Here is a 21,150-nt window from a genome sequence, read left to right on the forward strand (position 1 = left end):
AGCGAGCCTTTGTAGCTGTTCTCTCCTTCAAAAGTCAGCTGCGAAATGCCTCTCCCCTAAACTCCCTAGCAATTACCTTCTTTAATATGAAACGTAAAGGGGGGTGAATTTATCCTCCCTTTTACTTAGGATGTTATACATCCATTTTGATAATGACACCCACTCTCAAAACAGTGCACTCTCTTCCCGTTCAATCTTCATGTCTCCACCACGGCCCCACCGTCTCTGTGTGGGCCCATGTGACATGTCGAAATGCCAACATGATCAAAAGCCACACTCCTCAGTCCTCACAATCCAAAGCGAAAAAATAAAAATAAAAAGTAAATAAAGCACCACGATTAAATAAAAAAAGGGAAGAATAACAACATATAAAACCAAAAACAAAAGTCTCACTTCCTCACAAAAAGCAGAACAAATCGAATCCCTTACCCACAAAGAAAAGAATCTGATTCCATCTACTTAAAACACTCCCCCAACCATCTCTTCCCTTTCCATTCAATCCTCAAATCCAAACCATGACCCGAATTCTCCGGCGAGCAATCGCCATCCTTCTGATCGCGATCAAATCAATCTCTGCCAATCCAACGGTCCACATTTGCCGATCTTACTGCGGAAACCTCACAATCGATTACCCATTCGGAATCCGAACCGGGTGCGGCCACTCGGGTTTTCGTGACCTCCTCTTTTGCATCAATGAAGTTCTCATGTTTCACATAAGTTCGGGTTCTTATCGGGTCTTAGACATAGACTATGCCTATCAAGAACTCACCCTCCATGACCCAGACATGTCCACGTGCGCCACACTCGTGCGAGGTAAGGGTAATGGGTTTGTACTGGAACCATATCGGACCCCGTACCTAGTCCCCACGCCCGATAATGTGTTCATGTTAATAGGTTGTGGGGCCAAGTCGCCTCTCTTCCAAGGGTTCCCTACAAAGCATTTACCGTGTCGTAATGTATCGGGCATGGGTTGCGAGGAGTACTATAGATGCCCGGCATGGGACGTATGGCCGAAACGCGACACGGGATTTGGTGTGGGCCCACCCGAGTGTTGTGGGGTTTCTTTTGAGGCGATTCGGGCTATAAATCTAAGTCGACTTGAATGTGAGGGGTACACGAGTGCGTATAGCCTTGCGCCTTTGCACGTGTCGGCGCCTAGAGGGTGGATGTATGGGATACGTGTGTCCTACTCTGTGCCTGGGGATTTCTCATTTTGTCGAGCGTGTGAGGCCACTGGTGGCACGTGTGGGTATGATGATGTGGCTGGTGGAGATTTGTGTATGTGTGGGCGATGGAATTCTACGTCGAACTGTGATTCAGGTGTGTACAAACTTGTATGTTTGCTTTTCAATGCATAGGATATACACATAAGCTCGCTGTATAATAACATCTTAACGGTATAATTACTGCATTCGAGGTCATCCAACATTCGTACGGATCAGATGTTAAGTCAAAATAAAATTTATATACGGAGGGTTAATGCATATGCGATGGTAGCTAGCAAATCCCCCCATGGAAATAAAATCTAAAGTCTAGCAGGATGGTAATTTTTTTCTTGAAAATAAGGAAAAAAAATTATTCTGGAAAATGAGTTTACAAGATGCTGAAAATTTTATTTTCTATGGGAACAAATTCTAAAAAAACAAATTTATTGAAAAATAATCGAATAAAAAATTTACCATGAAAAATATAAACAAATGACAACGTTTAGCATGTGTTATAGGTGAAATTATGTTGTGTCCTTTGCATTTGGTGTGCGTAATAGGAGTACAACCAAGGTTTAAAATTTCGGTTTCGGTACCGATTTCAGACCCTGAAATTTTGAAATTTCGGTCGAAATCTGGTACAAAACCTGAAACCAATATTTTATTCAATATTAAATTTTGGCCGAATTTTTTGGTAATTTCGATCAAAATTTCGGTAAAATATTAAATTAATATAAAAAAACAGATTTTTTAGGTCAAATTTCGGAAAAACTGAAATTTCGGCCGAAATAAATGACCGTTTCGGTGGAGACCGCCACCGAAATCCGAAATTTCAGATTTCGGTCGAAATTTAAAACCATGAGTACAACAAAGGTGCAGCCCTTGATATTTGTGGCTTATAAAGTCAGCTGTCGTTGGATCAAATATCAAGGGCGGTGCCCTGATTATGAACAAATATTTATAGATAGATAAATAAATATCATCATCATCATCATCAAATGAAAGCTAACGTATTTCTACATATGCAGGTAGATCTATGGCAGCGAGCTATCGGCCAACTTCATCAGCAATAGAAACCATGGCAGGTAATGCGTGCCTTTTGAACTTGTGGGACTAAAATGCTCAACATCAACTAAATAAATTAATTTTCTTATTTTCAAGGTATCCATTTGCAAAAATGAGCCATTAATTCCACGAGAAATTATATGACGTGTGGAAGTATAAACGAGTATTTTTCAAAAAGTATGGTACGGCCCTCACCATAGGATGCTCCAAATCGTTCATTTGATGGGCCACAATGTAAATATGTTGTGCCCCAAAAATCATTTTCATAGGATGATCCTAACCTTCCGATCTATAGAAGTTTCCATAGTGTGCAGTCCCTGTATAGATCGGAGGGCTAGGATATTCCGAAGGAAATGATTTTTTAGGGCACAACCTGTTTTCGTCTGTGGCCCAACAGATGGACGTTTTGAATCATCCTATGGTATGGGCCGTACCGCACTTTTAAAAAAATATGAGTTTATACGGCCACACATCATATAATTTCTCTTATTTCCACTCCCTTGTTTGGTTAACATTTTAAAAAATACGAGTTTATAAGGCCACACATCATATAATTTCTCTTATTTCCACTCCCTTGTTTTGATATCTTTCAACATCATTTACTAATTTAGTATTGGTTGCTACACCCCCAATAAGCGATATATTTGCCCCCGGTTCTTCCTCGGGGCGGGGCACCCCTTCTAGTGCACTCTTTACGTGACAAGGGAGTGGCCTAGGAAAGAAAAGGGGATCAATATATTCATCTGATAAAATGATCGAATAGGGCGTACTTTTCTTTTTTGGGAAAATGACCAAATGAAAGGGCTTTCTACTAACTATGACATTTGAAGAGAGGAGACTTGGAAATAACCAATATACAGTGATGGTGACTGGTTTGCATAGGTTTAGGACAAAAATACCCTCATTTTTAAAATACCGTCACCTCTCTCTCTCTCTCTCTCTCTCTCATGGGATGATCTCAACCATCAATTAGAGGGCCACAATTTCTCTCTCTTTCTCTCTCATGGGATGATCCCAACAGTCCATTAGAGGGCCACAATGCCTCTCTCTCTCTCTCTCTCTCTCTCTCTCTCTCTCTCTCTCTCTCTCGTGGGATGATCTCAACCGTCCATTAGAGGGCCCCAATGCCCCCTCTCTCTCTCTCATGGGATGATCCCAACCGTCCATTAAAGGGCCACAATGCCCCCTCTCTCTCATGGGATGATCCCAACCATCAATTAGAGGGCCACAATTCCTCTCTCTTTCTCTCTCATGGGATGATCCCAACAGTCCATTAGAGGGCCACAATGCCCCCTCTCTCTCTCGTGGGATGATCCCAACCGTCCATTAGAGGGCCCCAATGCCCCCCTCTCTCTCTCTCTCATGGGATGATCCCAACCGTCCATTAAAGGGCCACAATGCCCCCTCTCTCATGGGATGATCCCAACCGTCTATTAGAGGGCCACAATGCCCCTCTCTCTCTCATGGGATGATCCCAACCGTCCATTAGAGAGCCACAATGCCCTCTTTCTCTCATGGGATGATCCCAACCGTCCATTAGAGGGTCACAATGCCCCGCAGGTTCGTGCACCTCTCTCCGATATCCTCTAAACCACTGCTTACACTGTATAAACAACTTATAAACACTCTAAACAACTGTTTACCCTATATAAACCACTTGTAAATACTATAAACCACTGCTTACCCCTATATAAATCAGTGTTTACACTGTATAAACAACTTATAAACACTCTAAACCACTGTTTACCCTATATGAACCACTTGTAAAAACTTTAAACCACTGCTTACCTCTATATAAACCACTTTCAAACACTATAAACCATTGCTTACACTGTATAAACAACTTATAAACACTCTAAACCACTGTTAAGCCTATATAAACCACTTATAAATACTATAAACCACTGTTAGGCTTATATAAACACTCTAAACCGTTGCTAGGCTTACATGAACCACTTATAAACACTCTAACCCAGTGCTTACACTGTATAAACAACTTATAAACACTCTAAACAAATGTTTACCCTATATAAACCACTTGTAAATACTCTAAACTACTGCTTACCCCTATATAAACCACTGCTTATACTGTATAAACAACTTATAAACACTCTAAACCACTGTTAAGCCTATATAAACCAGTTATAAACAATCTAAACCACTGTTAGGCTTATATAAACAACTTATAAACACTCTAAACCATTGTTTACCATATATTATACACTTATAAATCCTCTAAACCACTGCTACGATTATATAAAATACTTATGAACGCTGTAAACCGCTGTTTACCATGTATAAACACTCTAAACCACTGATAAGCCTATATAAACCACTTATAAACACTCTAAACCACTGATAGGCTTAGATAAACCATTGTTTACCCTATATAAACGAGTTGTAAACACTCTAAACCACTGATAAGCCTATATAAACCACTTATAAACTACTTCTTACCCTGTATAAACCATGTATAAACACTCTAAACCACTGATAAACCTATATAAACCACTTATAAACACTCTAAATCACTGATACGCTTATATAAACCACTGTTTACCCTATATAAACCAGTTGTAAACACTCTAAACCACTGATAAGCCTATATAAACCACTTCTAAACACTATAAACTACTTCTTACCTTGTATAAAATATGTATAAACACTCTAAACCACTAATAAGCCAATATAAACCACTTATAAACACTCTAAACCACTGATAGTCTTAGATAAACCACTGTTTACCCTATATAAACGAGTTGTAAACACTCTAAACCACTGATAAACCTATATAAACCACTTATAAACACTATAAACTACTTCTTACCCTGTATAAACCATGTATAAACACTCTAAACCACTGATAAGCCTATATAAACTACTTATAAACACTCTAAATCACTGATATGCTCATATAAACCACTGTTTACCCTATATAAACGAGTTATAAACACTATAAACCACTGATAAGCCTATATAAACCACTTATAAACACTATAAACTACTGCTCACCCTGTATAAATCACTTATAAACACTTTAAACCATTGTTAATCCTTATAAACCAATTATTAACACTCTAAACCACTGGTAAGCCCTAATAAACCACTACTTAGGATTATAAACCACTACTGAGGATTCTTAACCAAGAAGCTATATAAACCACTTATAAACACCCACTTCAGTAATGGTTTATCATAGTGAAATAATAGTTTAACTTAAGAAATTAGTAGTTTACAGTAAAATAACAATGATTATAAAGTGGAAAACAGTAGTTTAACATGGAAAACTTTCATTCAAGTTTATAAACATGCCTTATAATTGAAAGAGAAGGGAGAGGGCTAGAAATACACACATTTCCATTGAATGGAGGCTTTGTGCAATGGAATGGTGGTTTCTAGTGAAGATTTTTGCGATTTCGGAATCTAATAATGTTTTTTTGCAATAGTTGTTGTAAATAGAGGCGTTTTCCAATGCAATGAAGGGTTAGGGAGGCTTTGACATCTAAAAATGAGGTTTTCAGCAATAGAATTGAGCTTTTGGCATCTAACAATGGAGGCTTTTGGATTTCAAAAATGGAGGTTTTTGGGTTTTTCATACGTACGTAGGTGGGAGGAAGAAGACGAGAGAAAAAGGTGGGTTTTGGAATTTGTATTCTAAATGTAATCATTTCAAAAAGGTGATTTGATAGGGATGATTTGATAGGAAGAGAGAGAGAGAGAGAGAAAATCAAGGGCATTTTAGTCATATGCACTCTTGACTGGTGATTTACAAAACACTCCTCTTCAAATGTCATAGTCAGTAGAAACCCCTTCTATTTGGTCATTTTCCCTTCTTTTTTTAGAATATTGGGAAAATGACCAAATAGAAGGGGTTTCTACTGATTATGACATTTGAAGATGGGTGTTTTGTAAATCACCAATCAAGAGTGCATATGACTAAAATGCCCTTGATTCTCTCTCTCTCTCTCTCTCTCTCTCTATCAAATCACCTTTTTGAAATGATTATATTTAGAATACAAATCTCAAAACCCACCTTTTTCTCTCTTCTTCTTCTTCCTCCCACCTACGTACGTATGAAAAATTCAAAAACCTTCATTTTTGAAACCCAAAAACCTCCATTGTTAGATGTCAAAAGCTTCATTCTATTGCTGAAAACCTCATTTTTAGTTGTCAAAGCCTCCCTAACCCTTCATTAGATTGGAAAACGCCTCCATTTATAGCAACTATTGCAAAAAAAGGTTATTAGATTCCTAAATCGCAAAAATCTTCACTATAAACCACCATTCCATTGCACAAAACCTCCATTCAATGGAAATGTATTTATTTCTAGCCCTCTCCCTTCTCTTTCAATTATAAGGCATTTTTATAAACTTGAATGAAAGTTTTCCATGTTAAACTACTGTTTTCTACTTTATAATCATTGTTATTTTACTGTAAACAACTAATTTCTTAAGTTAAACTACTATTTCACTATGATAAACCACTACTGAAGTGGGTGTTTATAAGTGGTTTATATAGCTTCTTTGGTTAAGAATCCTCAGTAGTGGTTTATTAAGGCTTACCAGTGGTTTAGAGTGTTTATAATTGGTTTATAAGGATTAACAATGGTTTAAAGTGTTTATAAGTGATTTATACAGGGTGAGCAGTAGTTTATAGTGTTTATAAGTGGTTTAGAGTGTTTACAACTGATTTATATAGGGTAAACAGTGTTTATATAAGCCTATCAGTGATTTAGAGTGTTTATAAGTGGTTTATATAGGCTTATCAGTGGTTTAGAGTGTTTATACATGGTTTATACATGGTAAGAAGTAGTTTATAGTGTTTATAAGTGGTTTATATAGGCTTATCAGTGGTTTAGAGTGTTTATAAGTGGTTTATATAGACTTATCAGTGGTTTAGAGTGTTTATACATGGTTTATACAGGGTAAACAGTGGTTTACAGCGTTCATAAGTATTTTATATAATCGTAGTAGTGGTTTAGAGGATTTATAAGTATATAATATATGGTAAACAATGGTTTAGAGTGTTTATAAGTTGTTTATATAAGCCTAACAGTGGTTTAGATTGTTTATAACTGGTTTATATAGGCTTAACAGTGGTTTAGAGTGTTTATAAGTTGTTTATATAGTATAAGCAGTGGTTTATATAGGGGTAAGTAGTAGTTTAGAGTATTTACAAGTGGTTTATATAGAGTAAACAGTTGTTTAGAGTGTTTATAAGTTGTTTATACAGTGTAAGCACTGGGTTAGAGTGTTTATAAGTGGTTCATGTAAGCCTAGCAGTGGTTTAGAGTGTTTATAAGTTGTTTATATAAGCCTAACAATGGTTTATAGTGTTTATAAGTGGTTTATATAGGCTTAACAGTGGTTTAGAGTGTTTATAAGTTGTTTATACAGTTTAAGCAATGATTTATAGTGTTTGTAAGTGGTTTATATAGGGGTAAGCAGTGGTTTAGAGTTTTTACAAGTGGTTCATATAGGGTAAACAGTGGTTTAAAGTGTTTATAAGTTGTTTATACAGTGTAAGCACTGGTTTATATAGGGGTAAGCAGTGGTTTAGAGTATTTACAAGTAGTTTATATAGGGTAAACAGTTGTTTAGAGTGTTTATAAGCTGTTTATACAGTGTAAGCAGTGGTTTAGAGGATACCGGAGAGATGTGCACGAACCTGCGGGGCACTGTGACCCTCTAATGGACGGTTGGGATCATCCCATGAGAGAAAGAGGGCATTGTGACCCTCTAATTGATGGTTGAGATCATCCCATGAGAGAGAGGTGACGGTATTTTAAAAATGAGGGTATTTTTGTCCTAAACCCATGCAAACCAGTCACCATCACTGTATATTGGTTATTTCCAAGTCTCCCCTCTTCAAATGTCATAGTCAGTAGAAAGCCCTTTCATTTGGTCATTTTCCCTAGAATATTTTCAGGGAAATGATTTCAGCACAACTATGTTTTGATACAAGACGCTTATGTTTCTTGTCTTTTAGTATTTAATTGTCATGTAAAAGTGCTTTTAGGAACCATAAAACCCTTTTATAGCTGTTTAAAAATGTTTGTGCTGAAATCAATTCCCCATTTTTTTTTTTAGGGAAAAGATATATATTCTTCCCCTTTTCTTCCCCGAGCCACCCCCTTGTACGGTAAAAAGAGGAGCCATAAAATAAATACACAAGAAGGGTGACCCGGGGATGAAAAGTGGCCAAATTTATCACTTGCGACGGTTATAAGAAGTGGGGCCTTCACTGACCCAACATGCTTTCACTCTTTAAATGGGTGCCGAGACCAATTAGGTGGGAAGGGTTTCATTTGTGTACTCTAGAAGCAGTATCTCATGCATGATTATGTAGATGGCATCATTGATGGCATGATGTTACATGGTTGGTGGAGACATTCTTGCTTGTTTTCATTAATTATCTGAGGCTAATACTCAGAGCAATTTTGCAGGATTGTTCTTGGCCAGCATGGCAATATTATAGATGTGGAGATCATGCCATGGCAGCATGGAATATGGATGATGCATCACACGGAGTTTCAATTCTTTCCATTTCATTAAAGGATGGGCCCACATGAGGGACAAAATTTGTTTTGGTTACATACATATATACGTATAAGTTCTTTGTGTGCATCTTTTCCTATTGGTTTTGTATCAATAATAAGCATAGTCGCAAATAAGTTTCTACTTGCCATTGTTTTTCCATATAAGTAGGTATAGAAAGTCACTTTTACTATGAATTGTAAAGGGAAATGTTATCAGCACTACTGTATTTTGATGAGGCCACTCCTCACTTTATTCAAAATACGGTATGGCCCACACCATAGGATCATCCAAACCGTCCATTAGATGGGCCACAGACAAAATAGGTCATGCCCCAAAATTCATTTCCATAGGTTGACCCTAACCCTCCGACCTGAATGTTAGAGGGTTGATCTTAACCGGAGTGTTAGGATCAAGCTATGGAAGTAATTTTTGGGGCACGACCTATTTAGGCCGTGGCCCGTCTAATGGACAGTTTGGATCATCCCATGGTGCGGTCCATGCCGTACTTTGAATAAAGTGAGGAGTGCCCTCATCAAAATACAGTAGTGCTGATAACATTTCACATTGTAAAAGGCAATTTTAAGTCCTAACGGGTCTGCTAGGCACCTCGATAGCTGTCCTTAGATTAGATAGCTTATTCTTAGAGTGGCAGTGCTGACAATGACATATCAAGAATAAAAGCACACCTTCATGAAAACTTTTTACTGGAGATTTTTTTTCCATGGAAAATTTATATTGGAAATTTTGTTCCGTCGTAGATAAAGTTTTCAGCATTTTGTCAAATTCTTTTTCCATATAAATATATAATTGTTTTCTAGAATTGAAAAACTTTTCCCATTTTTGAAATATGATTGCAAACCTACGCGACCTTGGATATTTTTCCTTGAAATATTATTTTCAGTGGAATTTCTTTAACACCTCATGCATAACATGGGTGGGTGGGGCCTACCCTTTTACATCCATGCATAGCATGGGTGGGGCCCATCATTTACACCTCGTGTTTTGATGAGATGGGCTACCATCCACCACCCAAACTCATGCATAGGGAGGGCCCCACCATTTTACACCTCGTCTTTTGATTGGTGTGGCTCATCATTTTACACACATGTGGGTCCACCATCTCCACCCAAACCATTTGAGCCCTACATCAGTAAAGGGTTCGAGGAGATAATACTAGGGCTGGCAACGGGGCGGGTCGGGGCCGGATGTTGGGGTCCCCTACCCCTTCCCCTTTGCGGGGAATTTCCCCCCTCCCCTTCCCCTCCCCTCTGCGGGGATGGTGGGGAATCCCCTTCCCCTCCCCGCGGGGAATATCTAATCCCTTCCCCTCCCCGCATCCTTCGGGGACAAAATCCCCGCCCCGCCCCACTCCAACATCACCCCCTCTTTAGTCATTGATACACTGATGATGGGTGTCCCTAATCAACTTGATGCAATTTCAATATATAAAAATGTTATAAACTAACATACTTGTAGACGAAGGAGATATATTTCTTACTCTTCAGAAGATAGCAAAATCCCTTGAAGTACTGACTTGACTCTTGAGTGCCCTCGCAGCAGTCGCACCAACAGGCGTTATAAACCCAAATAAATGCCTGAGCAATGTTCAGAGGCTTGGGAATCACCAAAATGCAAAAAGTGAACTGTGTCCCTAACCTGAGCAATGTTTCTTTCGTGGGAAGGAATTAAGGAAACCCTAAGTTCCTAACCAAAATAAAAATGCAATTTATTATTTTATTATTTTATTTTCGCCACCGATGTTGGCACTACGATTTTTTGATAATGGCATACACTCAGCTTGTCTTTATTATTTCAACATCTGTCAAAAGGTTATTATAGTTCCCAAAATGCTCTCAGAAGCTAATTAGAAGGAAAAGACAAGCTAAGCTTATGTTTGGGGACATCTTGTAGCCGATCCACAGAGTTTCTAGTAGTTTTCCTTAAAAAAAAACACTTAAAAATATACAAAAAAATGGCATTGATTAACGGGGCGGGAAGGGGACAACTACATCCCCTTCCCCTTCCCCTCCCCGCACCGGGGAATTTTTAAATTCCCCTTCCCCTTCCCCTTCCCCTTCCCCTATCAAATCGGGGAATCCCTGCCCCAAACGGGGCGGGGCGGATCCCTTCTTTTTCGAGTGAAATTGCCAGCCCTAGATAATAGATCATTCTCGGAAATGTGCATATCCAAATCCATTTCCAATAGAAAATCCTCCAGAGACACAGTGAAAATGAGAGAAGCTTTGGACACGGGCTTTGTGGTAGTCGGTCGGAAATCGGAAATCAAAATTTCTTTTTAACAAGAATTCATATTTTGATAAAGTGGGTCCTCCGTCTCCCTCCAAACCCTTGCATAGGGTTGGGGTTGGGGTGCAACTCGGGTCGGGGTACGGTTGAGCCCAACCCTAACCTAACTCGAGATAGCATTCCCTCAACCGTAACCCGACCCAATCCAAGCCTCTGGTTTAGGATTGTCAACCCTAACCCAACCCACCTCCAAATCGGGTTGGGTTCAGGTTCATCTAGGGCCAAACATTAAAATACTAGGAAAAAAAAAACATAATCCATAGAAAATCATGATAACATTTGATGATGGAGGTCGGGTTGCTAAGGCCTCAGCCCTAACCGAACCCAACCCGAGAAAATGCCAAACCAACCCAAGCCAAAATTGGGTTGAACCTATCGGGTATAGGTTGAGCCAGACCCAAGTTGCACCCCTAGGGTGGGGCCACCATGTTAAGTTTCATGTTTTGACAGGGTGGATCTCACCATCTTCACCTAAACCCTTCACCATCAGGATTCAGGTCTACGCCCCCACCATACCAAATATCAGTAATAAGGGCCATTCAATTTTAAAAGTACCTATGTTTTTTGTTCAGTTTATCTTCTTTGACTACACGACAAAATAACACACGTCATGTTTTAATAATGGCAGATAAATGATAACTGCACCCCCTCCCTTAAAATCCGTCGTACAATGTGAAACGTGCGCTGAGAATTTCTTTTCGAGCTTTGTTGGTTCGTGGCGCCAACACCCGTCACTTGTTTTCTTTCTTCGAGGAAAAAAAAAAAAAAAAAAAAATCGCCTTTGAAAGCCAAAACGCATTGAATTTCTCGTCACTTGTATTCCTTGTATTGCTATAGATGGAAATTTCTAAAAATAGGTCAAACTCATTGAATCTCGGTTCATTTATAGATTCCATGGATAACAGCGTAGATTTCAGAGATTGAAATCCATGCGATCGAGGTGAGAAATCAATCGATCGGTATTTCTTGCGTTGTTTTCGCTGGAAATTTCTAAAACTAGGTTAAAGTCATTGAATCTCGGCTCGTTTATAGATTCCGAGGATAACGGCGTAAAATCTTCTTTGGATTCGTACATTTGATTATTGGAACGTGAAATTAGGTCAGATTTTTGGTGTATTTATCAATTATAATCAATGAGAAATCAAAGTTTGCTTTTTAAAAGTTAGACTTGATTTTGATGTTTCGAGTCTTTGCTTATCGCAGATTGGAATCTCTGGAAAAAGATAAAGCAAAGATTACTTTAAAAAGATAGTCTTGAGTTTGATGTTTCGAGTCTTTGCTTATCGCAGATTGGAATCTCTAGAAAACAGTGACGACATCCTTTTTTTTTTGGAGAGTTTTGAAGAATAAAGAGGTGAGGATTCGTCAGTTTTGTATTTAGAAACCCTAATTTGTGAATAAAACAGAGCTCAGAGAGTTGGAAGATACGTTCTGTTTTTTACTTTGTGTAAAATCCTTGCAATGAGAAGGCTGAAATCTCTAAAATAGCATTAATTTACGTTTTTTTGTTGGTTACTTATCTGTAAAAAGAGATAGTAAATGATCCATTGAACATTTTGACAGTAAACACAGATTGGTGAATCGAGACCCTGAGGTTCAGTTTTTCTGAAATCTTGAATAGCGGCGAAAGAGTTTGGTTCTTAGTGCTCTGTTTTTTGTTTAGAAGCTTCACTGATCTGATCTTTATCGAAGTAGTCATGGCGGCATTTGGATGCAGTGTTCCTATTTCTTGCATCAACAGGCCTTTAGAAAGGCGATTTGAGACTCAAAAGTGTTTGTTCACTAGACCAATTCCCCGACTAAATCAAAGGAAATTAACAACTTTGGCATCTTGTTTGCGAAGCAGTAATTCCAGTACAATGCCATCCTCAGCCTCCTTTAAGGAGGTATGAAAGTAGATAATTCTTTGTTTTTTTGTGTTGGTCTGGTTTTGATTGTTTAATCCATGGATTTTATTTTTTATCATCTCGTATGAATTGTAGGTAATTGAGTCTCTAATAAATCGGGTGGACTTATCGGAAGAAGAGGCAGAAGGCATACTTGATTTTTTGTTAAATGAAGCTAGTGAAGCTTTGATCAGCGCTTTTCTTGTTCTTTTGAGAGCCAAAGGAGAAACATTTGAAGAAGTAAACCCACAAAAGCATCCTTTTGTTTTTTAATACATAATTATGGTGTTAGTATCTTGTGTTGCTAATGGAGAATAGAAGAAAATGTACTGAATGGGTTAAATTAGAAGCCTGAACTGTTATCTCCAAAAGCTTTGTAGGATGAAATTAATCATTATGTTTCTCTTGTTGATATTTATTGACACTTGATGCGCAGATTGTGGGATTGGCGAGGGCGATGATCAAATGCTGCAGGAAGGTTGAAGGAATGACTGATGTAGTTGACATTGTTGGAACAGGTGGCGATGGGGCAAACACAGTCAACATCTCGACAGGGGCTTCTATTCTTGCTGCAGCCTCTGGTGCAAAAGTTGCAAAGGTGATGGTCAATTCAATGAACAAATGTTGTCTGAAATTCTTCTATATGACTTATAATGAAGAATGACACCTTATACTTGTTCCAGCAAGGAAATCGATCCAGTTCTTCTGCCTGTGGAAGTGCCGATGTATTAGAGACGTTGGGAGTAATCATTGACCTGGACCCTGAGGTTAGTGTGATGAAATTAGCTGACCAATTAATGAATTCAAATATTGTCATAATCATTCCAATGTTAATGTGCTAATGCTCTGTCTTTCTAACTCTGATATTACTGATGTTATCTTTGAGCTCTCTTCGAAGTAAGAAATACTAGCCAAACAATGTTAATAACAGAACTAGCAAGCACTACTAAAATCTTTGCTAAAAGCACTGTAGTTTAAAATCATGCCTTATTGGATTCCTTCTTCTTAGGTTGGTTCTTGGGAGATAAATTGTTAATCTTTAGTAGTTGTCTGAACTTATTCTAGGGTTATCTACTGCAGTTCTATTACCCCAATATTATTCCTGTCAAATACCGATGCTACTGTATATAGCTCTGTTGTCATCAGTAACTAGGGTGTAAACCATAGTTACCGGAAGCTTATTAGTTGGGTGAAAAGCTTTGCTTACACAGAAGCTTGCTTCGTAAGCTAAATTCTTCTCGCTTCCCAGATTTAGGGGAAGCATGCTTCCTACAAGCTTCCCCTTAATTAAGAATACACTTCCTGTTTTTTTTCCCCCTAAAAGAATGTTTTTTTAAATTTTGATAATGCAAAAGAAGTGTATTTGAAACTTAAAGTCTCATCTTAAGTTTCAAATAAAACTCAAAGTGTATCTTTTCTCAAAAACTTAACATCAAAATCTACATGAATAAAACCTGTAAAACTATAAATCCATAAAACTTATAATTCTAATCAGCCGAGTCCTATTTACTACTTGTAATCCTAACTTAAGCTAATACATTCTCCCCAACCTACTAATAACCATATCTCTTTCTATACACTTCTTGTTCACCAATGAGGCTTCCTATATGTTTCATGTTGACTTTTGATGATGCTTCCTCTGTACTTAAGATTTTTTCGCTTCCCGCATATTCTCTTTTCTAGATCCCTTGCTTCTCGCATTTTCTTCCCACTATGACAACTTACTCCTGACATTGTGGCAGCCACCATTAGAGCCTGCAATTAGTTATTAGACTAGTTAGTACCAAGTGCCTTTTGGGTTGTAAGATATCTCAAGTCTAGTTCATTACTGCAAGCAATTTGGGTGAAGAGCACATTGAATCAACCTACGTAGAGTCTCCTTAGTTCTGTATTTACACTTACATCAATTCGAGAATCATGCTAATGTGGCTTCTGATGTTCCCTTGGTGCATCCTTTTTATGACGATCAAGGAAAGACTTTGCATGCTTCTTCATCCATTTATTCCACTCCACCTGCAGTTTCTGCACCTGTCCACTGGTTGAACATTCCTGCAGAAGTCTTCAAGCTTGCACGATCCTTTTGTGAAATCTAGTATTTAGGTAGTCATTTTCTTTGTTGATTATCAAATCAGGCTTGTCAAAGCATGAATGGATCTCTGTCTTTTTCTTGTCTTGTCCTTGGAAATTTTCACCTGACATTCTTGTCATGTCCATGGAAATTATAACTACTAATGAGAATAAACTGCAAATTATCCATGTGGGCTACTTTCTATTTCAGTTAGCGTTTCAAGTTCCGTCACATTATCCAATGTTGGGTATTCCATCACTGTAAAAAGTACACGAGTTTGGAGCTTGGATTGCCATTATGAACTCAAGAGTATTCCATCAATGTAAACAAATGAACCGTTGCATGACAAATTCCCCTTGAATCTTGGCAAATGCTTGATGTGATCTTTGATTCTCTGGAAGATCGAATATGCTCCAAAATCCCTTGTCAGCAGCGGACAAGACAACAAACTTCTAGGTGGAGAGAAATTGATTGATAAAAAGGAAAGTGATTGTACTTCTGTAGCATAAACAACAATACGAGTGTGTGGTTATCATTTAAAATTAAACTTGTTTTTATTACTTGGATATTTTGGTTTTAGAGCACATTATGATGCTTCTAATTGTGAGATAATATTGCAAACTTTAGTTCCATACAAAAAGCCACCTTTGCAAACTTTGATCCTCTCGTATTTTGCTTCTCCTGAGCCTTGCTTCTCTCGAACTTTGCTTCTTGAATAAACTGCTTTCATTGACAAACAAAAGGAAAATAGAATTAGCAGATTGACAAAAGCATGCATATTGAACTTTTAAAATTTTCATCTTCTTCACTTTAGTTGCTTATCAGGAAATGCTACAACTCTCTTATTTTATAGTAATCATCTACTGAAAACCAGTCACACGTAATCTCTACCGTGGACAACTATGGTACCATGTTGTCTTTAGTTGTAAGCATGTTGAATAATTTCAAGCATGTTGCATTGAACCTCAATCATGCTTCCTTTTTCTTTCTTTTAATGCATCATATCATGGATAATGTAGCTCAGGTTGACTTGTTCCTAAATTTTTGTCTCGTTCAAATGTTTAGGACCTTTTGCCTAATGATTACTTGTTTTCTGGTTTTCTTGGAATTAGGGTATTAAGAAATGTGTAAAGGAAGTAGGTATTGGTTTCATGATGGCGCCCAAATACCACCCAGCTATGAAAGTCGTTGGTCCTGTGAGGAAAAAACTTAAAGTGAAGACAGTATTCAATGTCTTGGGTCCTATGTTAAATCCTGCAAGGGTACCGTTTGCTGTCGTTGGCGTCTACAATGAGGATCTAGTAAGTTCTTTCATTATGGATTATAGCAATAAGGTAGCTTGATTTATTGATTTTTTGTTGCATTTTTTTTAATGGCTACGGAATTTTATTAAAAAAGGCAAACCAGCCAACAAACAAAAGGAACTTGATAGGAATGATCGAGGCTACTAATAAAAGCAACAAAACGACAAAAAAATGATCAAGAAAACAGAAAATGGTCATGAACATCAAGAGCCTCTCTATGCACGCCACCCTGATCTAGCTTTCATTGGCAACCTTATTCGTCGTCCTAAAAATGCGATGAAAGGATATATTCTTTCCTTCGAGGCGATCAAGAACCATCTCCAAAGCATCAGTAAACCTCTGAGGAAATCCTTCCCTTACCTCATCCATCGGATAACGTTTAACGAGTCCCCTCAACAATCACCACATCTAGAAGATCACTATGTACAAGAATAATGCCCGTTTTGTGCGCATGACTTCTGCCTCGATTGAATCCTCCACCCCAATAGGGCCAGAGAACACCATTTAACAACACCACTGTGATCCCTTAATGTACTTATAACTCTGGTAGGGGCAGGATTCCCAAAGCTCAATCTATCAAAATCCAACTTCAAGGAATCCAAATGAGGACACCACCAAGGAGATGGACGACCATGCCTAGTATGGCTATCTCCATGGCTGACATCAGTTGGATACTTGGATGTAATATGACCTGCAAGTCAGTTGCTTCTATATAAGGGTGCAATGGAAGAGATCCTTGAGTCTTTCGGCTAAAGAATATTATATATAGCTTTTCATCCATGTTCTGCACAATTTAGTAGAGATAACATGTATAGTTTGTTCTAACCTCTTTTTCCATCCATCTTTTGTAAAGGTTATCACATGTTTATTCTGTAAACAATGGTCTAAATACAGGTCTACAGAGAATAAATCTAAATCTCTATCTCTGATGTCAAAGTTCAATTCAAAGGAGCATTTGGGATCACGGACAAGGAAAAAGTATGCTACTTCCTACAAGTCGAAGGGGTTAGATGGCAATAGGAAACTGTGCTTCTTAAGTATCTATTGACACACATGTCCATAGGATGCTTCTTTTACAGAATTGAATATTGCTTGGAAAGTGAAATATCTCACCATCTATTGTGTAGACACTTTTATCTTTATTTATGTCATTTGTATGTTCTTAAGAGGAAATTCTATCTAATCCAGAAGTATTGTTAGTTGTTAGGCCTTTCTGAAACTAGATATTGTGCCATGGCTCCTAGTGAGCTTATGTTGCTCAGGTTATCCACAGGCCAACCTTCCACCTCCAAAATGGAGATTATATATTGTGATTTGCAAAAGTCAAGCTATTGTTGTATCTCATCCATGTTAACACTTTTATCCACCTTTCAGAGGCTTAATACACATTTATTTAATGCTCATCCTTGCCTGCTTCGGTACAACTAAGTGTGTTTATTTGAGAATTTCAACCCTTTCAATTCTCAATCTGGCTTTGGGCTATAAATTTCCTTAAAGCTCTAGGCTCTGGCATGACTGGTTTAACTGGTTAATCACATTTACACCTTTGTTTTATAAGAGTATATTAACAACAATATTGCTTGGATAGGTCAAGAAGATGGCTAAATCACTACAGAGGTTTGGCATGAAAAGAGCATTAGTAGTTCATTCAGAGGGTTTAGATGAAATGAGTCCACTGGGTAAACTACCTTGACTTATTGTCTCTTCAGGCATGCATGGAAATCATTTCGTTCTAAACATTCTATTATAGCTTTCTGCCATGGCTAACAGCTAACCTTCCATCTGATCTTTCCTTTTTATGTATCCAGCTTTCTACATTTGTGTTTGGATTTGTTTACTTCTCACTTACTGTTCCATTGGTATGTATTGATTTTGCAGGTCCTGGATTAGTCTTTGATGTTACTCCAGAAAACATAGAGAAGTTCTCCTTTGACCCATGTATCTATCTTCTCCTCACTTCCTTTTTTTTTTTTATCTAAAAATTTGTGTAGAGAAGTGAAAAAAAATACAGATCTCCTTGCTATTTAATGTTGTAGTTACTCAGTGTGATTGCACTTTTTTCCCTTTCTATTGCATATCTTGCTAATAATGTAGTATTTTTTTTATAACCCACCACATGTACAGTGGATTTTGGTATTCCGCGCTGCACTCTGGAGGACTTGAGAGGGGGAGGCCCAGACTTCAATGCAGAAGTTCTTAGGAATGTACTATCTGGGGAGAAAGGATCAATTGCAGATGCATTTGTAAGTCTCTTCTTTGTCTGCTGCCTTGATGGTTACTCCATAAACTGTCACCTGTCTATCTGTTGCCATTTTATGGATTGCAAAAGGGAATTTATTTTTTCTGCTTGGATGATTTTTTTTGTTTATCATGTTACTAAACTGGTCCAAGAAACAACAAAACTTGGATTAGTAGCTCTCTGATCTGGCCAAGGATCTTTAGATACCGCAATATGAGAAACCAGCTTATTAATTTTCTTGTGCAAACAATCAGATCCTCAATGCAGCGGCAGCTCTCTTAGTCAGCGGGAATGTGGGCAGCCTTGCGGAAGGAGTGGCGCTCGCCCGTGAAACTCATCAATCAGGAAAAGCACTCAAGACCCTCGACTCTTGGGTACATGTCTCCAATGTAAGTGAAATCTGCTCCTGAATCATTTGTTTTAAGCTACATCACAAATATCTCACACATTTTGATAAAACGACAAAATCCCGAAATAATTCTGAGATTTTAAAAAATTATAGCAATGTTTTCATTTAATGAGCAATAACATCGTGATAATATTGCAATATATTTTAAATAATTTTATTTTTTTCATTTTCCTTGTATAAACCCGAAAAAAATAAAAATAATTTAATATATCCCGAGAATTTCCAAACCCCGAGAAATTCCCGAGAACGATATTTGTGACTTAGGTTGTAAGCATATAGACACTGCATTGTCTCTTGAAGCTCACTGGAACTGTAAATTTTCTTTTCCTCTTCTCCGACTATTGCAGAAGGTGAAAGAAGAAGCTATGGCTGGAGTTGCTTATTCGTGGTAGGAGTAATATTTGCTGGGCCTTGGACTTGGCTGATAAAAATTTATTAGACTGGGATCTGTACCCTTGAATAATGGCAAAAGCATAATACATAGGTTAGGTTTTTTGTCTTTTGCAACAACTACAAATACCTTATAAAATTGACATTAAAGTTAGGATACTGATATTCTCACTACCATATTTTGATAAAGGTACTTCTCACTTTGTTTTACACTTATTTTATTAGCTTTTCACTGCTGTTATAATACTCAAGATGCTATAACATCCAATTAGAACAGTGTAAAACAATGTGACTAGTGCCATTATTAAAATCAATTAGAACAGTGTAAAACAATGTGACTAGTGCCATTATTAAAATATGCCGGGGGGATCACTCCCCTAAGCCCCTGTTTGGATTGCAAGAATTTTCTGAAAATGTTTGGAAAGGAAATTTTCTTCCAATATTTTCTATTTTAAAACTGTTTAGTTACTAGGACTGGCTACGGGGCGGGGCGGGGCCGGATGTTGGGGTCCCCTACTCCTTCCCCTCTGCTGCTGGGAATTTCCCCCCTTCCCTTTCCCTCCCCACTGCAGGGATGGTGGGGAATCCCCCTCCCCTCCCCACGGGGAATATCTAATCCCTATCCCCTTCCCCGCCCCGCATCCTTCGGGGACAATCACTTTACTTTGTTAAATGTTAGGTTTAAAACTAAAGATTTGCTAGGGACAATCACTTCAGGCATGTTGCGGCTTGGCTATTGCATGTGAGAGTAGCCACACAACCCACATAGGCTAAGATTTTGTCTTATTCATTTTATTAACATGGGACAAAGGTGGTTGCTCTCAGATTCATTTAATTGATCAATAGTCCCTAGCAGATCCCTAATTCCCAATCTCACTTGCCAAAAAGTACTGTACGTGCCACACCATAGGAAGATCCAAACCGTCCATTTGATGGGCACACCATACTACCATAGGCATAGGATGATCCAAACCTTTCACTTGATGGGCACATTGTAGGATAATCCAAACTGTCCATTTGATGGGCCACAACGTAAATAGGTTGTGGCCCAAAAATCATTTCCATAGGATAATCCCAACCCTCTGATCTATAGAGGAATTGCATATTATGGTACCTTCTATAGATCGGAGGGTTGCAATCATCCTATGAAAATGATTTGTGGGCAGCAATCTATTTACGTTGTGGCCCAAAAATCATTTCCATAGGATAATCCCAACCCTCTGATCTATAGAGGAATTGCATATTATGGTACCTTCTATAGATCGGAGGGTTGCAATCATCCTGTGGAAATGATTTTTGGGCAACAATCTATTTACGTTGTGGCCCATCAAATGGACGGTTTGGATGATCTATGGTGTGGCCTGTAAAGTACTTTTAAATTGTAACCTATCAAATGGACGGTTTGGATCATCCTATGGTGTAGCCAATACATTACTTTTTGAAAAATAATGGACTATACGAGCGTACACCATATAAAATCTCATCACTCATCAGAGAGATGTTGCCTTTATTTTGGGGAGGGAGATTTTCAAAGAATTTAATGTTGCCTTACAGTGATGGTTTGATGGAGAGATTTTAGGGATTTCTAAGGGTAATATACTAATATAATGAGGGACAATGCCCAATGGATTATGGGTAAAAGAAAACATAAAAAGCTATTTCAAGGACAAAACTGTACAAATGGAAATTATAAAAATTTTGGGGGAATCTTGTAGATATGTTTTGATCCAAGGGGTTT

The 21,150-nt window shown here is 38.0% G+C and overlaps 2 protein-coding genes across 5 annotated transcripts; both read left to right on the plus strand.

Annotated features, from left to right (window-relative positions):
* The first annotated feature begins 89 nt into the window (after positions 1-89).
* On the plus strand, positions 90-8,952 carry LOC143854315 (wall-associated receptor kinase galacturonan-binding protein). The gene is made up of 3 exons (XM_077364199.1): positions 90-1,320; positions 2,234-2,290; positions 8,716-8,952. The coding sequence occupies exons 1-3, from the start codon at positions 516-518 to the stop codon at positions 8,745-8,747; spliced, it is 894 nt and encodes a 297-aa protein (XP_077220314.1). The 5' UTR covers positions 90-515; the 3' UTR covers positions 8,748-8,952.
* A 2,864-nt stretch (positions 8,953-11,816) lies between these two features.
* Positions 11,817-19,571, plus strand: LOC143854246 (anthranilate phosphoribosyltransferase, chloroplastic-like). 4 transcript variants are annotated; one of them, XM_077364114.1, is made up of 13 exons: positions 11,817-12,056; positions 12,149-12,215; positions 12,320-12,470; positions 12,680-13,002; positions 13,099-13,242; positions 13,439-13,600; positions 13,686-13,769; positions 16,183-16,371; positions 17,963-18,053; positions 18,253-18,312; positions 18,499-18,617; positions 18,868-19,002; positions 19,370-19,571. In XM_077364114.1, exons 4-13 carry the CDS (start codon positions 12,814-12,816, stop codon positions 19,412-19,414), a joined length of 1,218 nt encoding a protein of 405 aa, XP_077220229.1. In that variant the 5' UTR covers positions 11,817-12,056; positions 12,149-12,215; positions 12,320-12,470; positions 12,680-12,813; the 3' UTR covers positions 19,415-19,571. The 4 variants fall into 4 exon arrangements, with proteins under 4 accessions (XP_077220229.1, XP_077220228.1, XP_077220230.1 ...); XM_077364113.1 differs by having other exon boundaries at positions 12,406-12,470; XM_077364115.1 differs by lacking the exon at positions 12,149-12,215 and having other exon boundaries at positions 12,406-12,470.
* Positions 19,572-21,150: the final 1,579 nt, after the last annotated feature.

This window comes from Tasmannia lanceolata, unplaced genomic scaffold (genome assembly GCF_043159265.1).
Source record: "Tasmannia lanceolata isolate RefF3 unplaced genomic scaffold, GAP_Taslan_0.1 ptg000020l, whole genome shotgun sequence".
Taxonomy (NCBI): domain Eukaryota; kingdom Viridiplantae; phylum Streptophyta; class Magnoliopsida; order Canellales; family Winteraceae; genus Tasmannia; species Tasmannia lanceolata.

Coding starts and splice junctions, on each gene's coding strand:
- LOC143854315 (XM_077364199.1), top strand. CDS start 516: ATGACCCGAATTCTCCGGCGAGCAATCGCCATCCTTCTGATCGCGATC. Junction 1,321..2,233: donor TACGTCGAACTGTGATTCAG/GTGTGTACAAAC, acceptor CTACATATGCAG/GTAGATCTATGGCAGCGAGC. Junction 2,291..8,715: donor AGCAATAGAAACCATGGCAG/GTAATGCGTGCC, acceptor GCAATTTTGCAG/GATTGTTCTTGGCCAGCATG.
- LOC143854246 (XM_077364114.1), top strand. CDS start 12,814: ATGGCGGCATTTGGATGCAGTGTTCCTATTTCTTGCATCAACAGGCCT. Junction 13,003..13,098: donor CCTCAGCCTCCTTTAAGGAG/GTATGAAAGTAG, acceptor TATGAATTGTAG/GTAATTGAGTCTCTAATAAA. Junction 13,770..16,182: donor TCATTGACCTGGACCCTGAG/GTTAGTGTGATG, acceptor TCTTGGAATTAG/GGTATTAAGAAATGTGTAAA.